This window comes from Heloderma suspectum, chromosome 1, assembly GCF_057233095.1.
Source record: "Heloderma suspectum isolate Gila_16-S chromosome 1, 16-S_ref, whole genome shotgun sequence".
NCBI lineage: Eukaryota > Metazoa > Chordata > Lepidosauria > Squamata > Helodermatidae > Heloderma > Heloderma suspectum.
Genome location: NC_139458.1, coordinates 139,526,883 through 139,535,109, shown reverse-complemented (window position 1 = coordinate 139,535,109; position 8,227 = coordinate 139,526,883). Strand labels below are relative to the sequence as shown.

Genomic DNA, 8,227 nt, shown 5'->3' with positions numbered 1-8,227 from the left:
TTTTGTTTAGGCTGGTGTAGAGATGCTCTAAATCTCTCTTATTGAAATCAATCAGACTTTAAAGTATTTAACTATACTGTAAGTTTAAAGTATTTAACTATACTTTAAGGATTGTGGCCAGTAGTTCTTCTTTTCAGTGTTGTAAGGAATGGGTATGGCTTGAAAATCTCCTAAATTCTGTGAAATGACTTAAACAGCAATAACAAATATTTAACCATATGAATTTTCCAAAAGTGAGAGTTAGCCATTTTCAAATTTTGTCGATTTACAAATTAAAAACAACAACACTATGAAAGAATTTCATTAAATCTTTTGTCACTGATGATCAGATTATTTCTTGAAATGGTATATCAGTAGCCTTTACCTTGACTGCTCTTAAAAATCCTTAATAAAGTGAATATTGTGCTTGGTATATTTTTGTTATTTTCATTTGAATACCTACAAGGATATGATAAATCAATATGTCTACATTCACATTTTGGAATGCCTGAGGACATGGAGTGCTTAGTCGAGTCTTGCCAACAACTTGTATGCGCCTCCAGGTCCAATTCAACATGCTAGTTTTCACCTTTGAAGCCTGAAATCCAAATGACTGGACCAGGTTACCTGAAATACCATCTTCTCCTATATTTACCTGCCTGAACCCTAACAGAGAGGCCCTCTTCTGGATGGCCTCACCAAATGAAGAGTGCCAGGCAACTCCTAGGGAGAGGGACTTTTCAATAGTGGCACCCCAGTTGTGGACCAGTCAACTCATACAGATTCATGTGGCACTGTCTTTGTAGTCTTTATGGCAACAGGCGAAGACCTCTCTTTTCCCGCAGGCCTTTTAAATAATTCATGTCTTATATTCTGGGCCTCTCCATTTTAATATTGGTGTTTTAATTACGTTTTAATTTCAATTTGTTGTTGTGTTGTATTGTGTTTTAATGTTGTATTTGTTTTGTGAGCCACCCAGATAACTTATATTATGTGGTGGGCCTAGGGATGGGCGGATTCCCTACCTGCTGGCTAGCCTATTGTGTGAAAAACAAGGCTGCAAATGGTGTAGTGGACACCATTTGGGTCCGGAGTTAGCCCAGCGATATGGTATGGCAATGGCGGCTGGCCTTATCGCAAGCGATGCAGACCTGCGGCCGGCTCCGCAGAATCGCTGCATGGAGGAGCTGGCCTGGATGTATTCTGGAGGGAGGTGGAGTGCCCTGTTCCACCATGGACTCCGGGGGCCAGATTCTTTGGAATTTGGCCTCATTGGGGTCCGTGGCGAAATTCTCTGCCATCCCTAGTGGTGGCTACATGAATACAATAATAAATGTTTTTAAAAAATCTATGTAAGCCTCTCATTAAATAAAGCTGCCAGCTATGTGTCCTCTGTGTGGCCTCCTCTTCATGGTGCACAACATCTACCACACATTCTGGTTTGCTCTCACAGAATCCATGTTTGTTTGTCTGAAGGACTTTTATCCTGCCCTTCAGCCAAAAAAGGCTGCTGGACCAGCTTAGAAATATCCATAATAAGACAGCGCCTGCCCTCAGGCTTATTGTCTAAAAGACATGACACAAAAGGATTGAGGAGGAGGAGGGAAAAAGAAAAGAAAATTCAGGCGGTAGGGCTTAGTTATGAAGTTCTAATAATGACCAGCTGGAATGGAAAACAGTTCAAGGAGAGGATGAACCAAAGGCAAAGGCTCTTTCCACACTGCTAATGGAGAGACCCTGCTTCCTTCCACTCCTTCTGCTGTAGCCTGACATGACGGCTGCTGCAAGATGGCAGTTGATGGAGGAAAGGGGGAGCTTGAGGGAGATGGCTTCTCAGCAGAGCTGATGGGGGCCCTGCTTCCCTGCATTCCCCTGCTATAAGCAGAGGGATTCATTTGTCATTTAAAATATGGGCTGGCAGACCGTACTCCAAATCCATGGCATGCAGTCTATCCTTGCATGAGTCCAGCACCTGTGCATGGAGGGAATGGTACTGGGCTTAATAGGTGTGTGGGTGCAGGTGAGCATGCACTGAAGGTATGCCTGCCTAAGCCAGTGGTCGGGAAACTTTTCCCCCTCAAGGGCCATATTCCCTCAGTGGACAGTGGTTGGGGGGTTGCATTCCAATCATGGGTGGGGCCAAACAGAAATGGGCAGAGCCAAAGTGTGTAGACTCTCTCTCTCTCTCTCTCTCTCTCTCTCTCTCTCTCTCTGTCTCTCAAACACGCACACACATTCTCATGTACACACCACATCCTCTCCTACATCATATTCTCTCTCTCACCCCCCTCTCACACACACTCCACATCCTCTCTCTCTCTTCATCAATTGGTCAATCATGGACGTTTGTGGGTCCTTTACATGACGTCGTCAACCTCCAGGATTGTCAGGGTTGGATCTGAGCCCATAGAGACCCAAAGCAGCTCTGAGTCTGAGGAAGAGATACAATCCGTGGGAGAGGAACCCACTCGTTTTTCAGAGGCACAGCTGGAGGGAGAGCCCCCCCCGCTCACATTCCTGGGAGCGACAGTGACCCTGGTATGGAGAGGGAGGGCCAACTTGAGCTTCTAGATGCGAGGTGCAGGTGCAGAAACAAGCAAGAGGTTGTGGGCGCCGAGAGGAGGCACTCAGCCTGCTTGGTGCGACGACAACAGCTGCGCCCCGTTGCCCCACGGGAAAGGGGAGGACTCTCCTCTCCTACTCCTTAAGTTCAGAGAGTTGCCATGCTTTACTCCAAACGGAGACCAACTGACGTTCCTAACTCTAGAATCCTTGGTAGGCTGCTCCTTTGAGTTTTCCACTTAGTCTCAGGCAATTAGCATCTGGAAGAGTCATTAGGTTGAATGGAAATAAAGTCTTGGAAAAGAGCCCTATTGTCTGTGTGTTGATTCTGGCTACTTGAGGATTTCAGAAGGCAGCAGGGGCACTCCTGACAGCGATGTCTCCTGCACATTCCCCCAGTAAGCTTGCTTTAAAAAAGATTGGAGATAATGCACTATTTAAAATTATCGCGGGATATCCCCAGTGTGTAAAGTTGGCATTGTTCATTAATACAGCCACTAGATGGTGCTGTTTCATTGAACCTTATGGAGCGTTGCTGACAGGGGAAGTTTTCGATTACAAATCATGTGGTTGCTGTTGGTCGCCATCTAAAGGAGCCTGTAGTGAATGCGGAAAGACTTCAGACGAAAGACTGGTAAGGGTGTGGGTCTTTTCTTTAATGTAGAGACACCCACACAGAAAAACATTTGGCTTCTGTGTGGCAGCTCCTCTCGTCACCGCACAGAACAGAAGCCAAGTGATCTGGACATGGAAAAAGAGAGTGATCTTATGATCCATGTCCAGATTGTTGGAATATAGCAACAGCACTTGTGATAAGTCATCGGGGGGGGGGGGGGCGATAGGCAAAAGGGAACTTACCTTCCTCTTCTGCTAGTTTCTTCTTGTAACGACTCTTTGATGTAGATTGTACCTCTCAGGCTTTTTTACTTTCCTTCATCCTTCTTTATCGGTAGTAAGTGTTCTTTTATTTGAACAGTGCAGTCTTAATAGATGCACTCAACCTTTTCTCCAGAAACTATTTGTTTTCCTAGGAGTGATGAACTCCCAATACAACACTGTTTGCTTTTGAAGTAGCACTTTCTGTGAATTTCTTTCTTGCCCTTGCACCAGTTACACATTAAAACTACGCAGCTATAAATTACTTAACAAACATAACCCTAATGCAGACTGAACTGTTTCTGTCCTGGGCATTGAGGAAGGAAGCCCCCTCTTCATCATGCAGCACATAGAGCAAACTCCCTCTTCTCTCATGCTCTTGCCTTTCCTGAGGGAGGTGGTGGTGGGGTTTTAGGGAGAGGACAAAGCCTTGGCAGAGACTTCATGGGCCATATCCACTGCCTGGGCCAGAGGTTCCACATCACTGGCCTAGGCCATTATCTGGAATGGGAGGTCCCTTTGTGCTCTCCTCATTCCCATCCAGGTTTCCATTACAGCTGAGCTGTAACTTGTACTGAGAAGGAAGGCCCATACAGACCTTCCATCCCAATAATGATTTAGGCCAGTTCATGGATTTCTTAGCAAGACATAAAGCTCCTTCTTTATCTGAAATGTGCTTAAAACTCTTCATAAGGATGCTCTAGCAGGACCAACCTTAGACACCCATGCTCTGCATATGTCATCTCAGCAACAGTTGACACTGGTGGTGGTGAGGTGTGGTAGAACCTAGGGGTGTACGAAACCCTGCTTACCTGGCTCTGCCGGGTTCCGCAGGTGGGGGGAGGAGATCCGTTCCTCCCCCCGGAATCCTACCTGGCCAGCTCCGTGGCCAGGCTGTGGAGCCGCCGGCCGGGCCAACCCACGGCGGGGCCTCCAGCTGCTGCCGGGCTGGTGCAGATGCAAATGGCATCCTGAGTAGGGGACCCCATTGCATCCCTATGGTAGCCCGTGGTAGGCTACGTAAATATTTACATAGCCTATCACAACTAAAGTGGGAATGCAAATGGTGTCCCCTACATGACGTAAATAAATATTTACATAGCCTATCATGGCTAAAAAGGGAATACAAATGGCATAGGGGACGCCATTTGCATCCCTGCTTTAGCCGTGATAGGCTATGTAAATATATATGTAGCCTATCATGGGGCCGGTGTAGGGATGCAAATGGCGGCCGCTATGATGGCCGCCATTTGCGGCCGCAGCAGCCCGGCAACGGCCAGAGCCACCGCCGCTGCCACCGCCGGAGCCAAAGCCGCAGCCACAGCCAGCTAGGCTCCATTTCGTGGGGCTTTCGCAGGGTGGAGGGGCAGGGGGCTCTGTTCCGCCACGGATTCCAGGGGGCCAAATTCACTACATCCCTAGTAGAACCATAGAGTTGAAAAGGACCATAGTGCTATGTAACCCTGCCCTCAGCTGTGAGTCTAACCCATCTACCCCCTAGCCTCCTTCCCCACAGAGATCAACCTTTTATGGCCATATAAGGCTTGACTGGACTTTATTCTTGCAATTTGACTTATTTTATTTGCTGTATAGAAGTATAAAATTGAAGAAGAAAAAGAAAAAAGAAGAAAGCAAGATTTCAAAGTGATAAATACAGTCACAACAATAAAAGGAATAGCAAGTAGACAAACAAACAAACAATAACAAAGGCCAAAAATGCCCATGATGTTTCAGGACATCAGATAATAATATATCAAATATCCATCTTACATCAATGACACGGGGAAAACTCATGTGCTGTGAAGTGTCCCAGACTGAGGGGGTGGCTGGGGAAGGGCTCCAACTGCCTCCTTGGTCAGGGCTGTTTCACCCAGACCACATCCTTCTCAGCAGTGTGGGAAGACACTGCATGGGAGAAGCTGCACCAACTTCACCCTGTGAATGAAGCAGGGTGACGGCACTATAAAAGCCTCATCTGGAAGCCCTAATCCATCATGCATGAAATAAGTACTTCCGCCAGTGTTTGTTTTCATGTAGCACACAACCATGCACTACATGCATTTATCAAGAAAATCTTATTCGGCCTAAGACTCTCTTCAGTGCATCCTTTACTTCCTTGTTCCTTAAGCTGTAGATCAGCGGATTCAGCATGGGGATCACCACTGTGTAGAACACAGAGATCACTTTGTCTCGGCCCAGCGAATAGCTTGAAATTGGCCGGACGTACATGAATACGGTAGTTCCGTAGAATAGCAAGACAGCTGTCAGGTGGGAGGCGCATGTGGAGAAAGCTTTGCGCCTGCCTTCTGAAGAGCGGATCCTCAGGATGGTGGAGATGATGTAGACGTAGGAGATGAGGATCTCCACTGAGGTGAAGATGCCATGAAAGGTGCCAAAAGTGTACAGCACGAGCTCATTGCTGTAGGTGTCACTGCAGGAAAGCATTATCAGTGGAGGAATATCACAGAAATAATGATTGATGATATTGGAGCTGCAGAAAGAGAGTCTAAAGGTAGAGAGAGTTTGTGCAAGTGCATGGATAAAGCCAATGAGATAGCTAATGCCAACCAGCTGGCCACACACTTTCTTTGTCATGATGACTGTATACAGCAGTGGATTACAAATAGCCACGTATCGGTCATAGGCCATTACAGCCAGTAGAAGGCACTCAGCACTTGCAGTGAGGACAAAGCTGAACAATTGTGTAACACAGCCACCAAATGAAATGACTTTCCTGACAGCTAAAAAATCCACCAGAGTTTTAGGCGTTATACTTGAAGAATAGCAGAAGTCCACGAAAGCCAAGTTGCTGAGGAAATAGTACATGGGGGTATGGAGTCGAGAGTCAATCCTGATTAAGGTGACCATCCCAAGGTTCCCCACACAGGTGATCAGATACATCACTAGGAAGAAGAGAAAACAAACAGTGGCCATCTTGGGACTTTCTGTTAGTCCTGAGAGGAGAAAATCAGTCACTACAGTATGATTTTCTCCCGCCATTGTGTTGCGTCTCCTCCTCAGCAAAATGGAAGGGAAATGGTAGTTACTAGGAAAGAGTTCCACACTAAGGACCAACTAGGGCCAGATCTACATGGCAACAGAATGTGAACGTCCATGTTTAATGCGGATTTTCATGGAATCGGCTTTGGTCTGTCAGGGACATACATAGCCAGAAAAGCGGAGTGTAGAATATCTTAAAACACGCTTATTCACAGGTCACGCTACATGTCAATCCTCCTTACTTTGGGGTCATGTGGGCAGAGTCCTGCCACTTGCACTGAATGTCATCAAACATGTAGATGCCGCTGAGCAAATGAGGGGCTCATTCCCCACCCCTGTCCATGCTCCCCTGCTCAGGGAAGTCTGGAGGTGCTGAATTAAGCCCCCCATAGTTTAAGCCCACACCTCTCCCCTCTCACCCACCATTGGGATACTGTGAAAGATTAAAGATTAAAACTGCACTTTTATGAATGGAGAAAACAGTCTGCATTCTATGCATGAGTCAAGCTGCTATCCTGATACATCAGAATTGTGAGGCTGTGCCTTTAAGAAGGGAGAAAACAGGCTGTGTTCTATGAATGAGTCAAACCTCTAAACGACAGCTCCTTATGGCACCCCTTCGGCTCGCTTCCTCTGTTTCTTACATCTGAGTAGACCTAGTGGGCTGTTCTCTCAAACCCTCTCTCTTGACCAGGCACAGCTAGGCCCCTAGGCAGGCCCAGCATGCAGGATTTAATTCAGGTGAATGGGGCACACTGCAGCTGAAGCGTGCCGGAGCCCCATTTAAGGTAAAATATGCACTTAAATGACTTTCAGAAAATGCACGTTTTAGAGGGGGAGGCAGTGGGATGGCTGCGGGTGTCCATCATGTCATGTGTCCCAAATGACTCTGAAGTGTTTTCCCACCACAGTAAATTATACGTGTAGATTGGCTCTAGTATTCCTGCCTCTTGCTGCTTCATGCCAGTGAACCTGGGTATGGACGCCTCCATCTGTGAACAAAATTATGTAGATGTTGATGACAGAAAAAGCCCAATTTCTTTCTGAAAGGGATTCCATAATTTTGTAACTTGGTGGTAGCAAATAAAAATAAATCATAAATAGATATTATTTTTGCAAAGTAGGCATAGAACAAACATGCACTCTCATCCTATCAACAAGCACGTTTGAGACACCCTTGTTTTATATTTACTTACTTATTTATTACTATTCTAATTTTATTTTTTTAAATCTTTATTCCTAAATACAGAGTACAATGCAGAGATATTGTAACACGACATCAGATGACAAACGTAATGACAGAGAAAAACAGAACCTAAGAAATGATAACATTTAATAATACTGAAAGTACTTTACTACTAAATAAAATAAACACTGCACACAATTTGTATTCAAATAGTATTGAAATAAATACGACAAATATTTATGTGCTCTTTGTCAACATTTATCTCCAACAATATTGTTTTGTGAAGATACACCACTCAGTTTTGGGGTGGGGTGTCACCAGTATGCTCTATTTCTCCTTGTTGTCAGAGTCAGTTGGGGCAGTGAAGGTGCTTGACCAGTGCCTGGCGGCTGTAATGGGCTGAATGAGGGCCAATAAACTGAAGCTGAATCCTGGCAAGATGGAAATTCTGTGGATTGGTGGTTCCTGAGTCCAGGAATTGGGCAAGCGACCTGTCCTGGACAGGGGTGCACTCCCCCTGAAGGAGCAAATACATAGCTTGGGAGTACTTGTAGATCCATTCCTGTTGCTGGAGCCCCAAATGGACTCCATGGCCCGGAGTACTCGGGGCCAGCTTTGGCTGAT

The 8,227-nt window shown here is 45.9% G+C and overlaps 1 protein-coding gene across 1 annotated transcript; it reads right to left on the bottom strand.

Moving 5' to 3' along the window:
• Nucleotides 1-5,481: 5,481 nt before the first annotated feature.
• LOC146358112 (olfactory receptor 8U3-like) lies at nucleotides 5,482-6,417 on the bottom strand. The gene has a single exon (XM_084829176.1). It carries the CDS (start codon nucleotides 6,415-6,417, stop codon nucleotides 5,482-5,484), a length of 936 nt encoding a protein of 311 aa, XP_084685302.1.
• Nucleotides 6,418-8,227: the final 1,810 nt, after the last annotated feature.

Excerpts from the sequence above, each read along its gene's own strand:
- LOC146358112 (XM_084829176.1), bottom strand. The coding sequence starts at position 6,417 with ATGGCGGGAGAAAATCATACTGTAGTGACTGATTTTCTCCTCTCAGGA.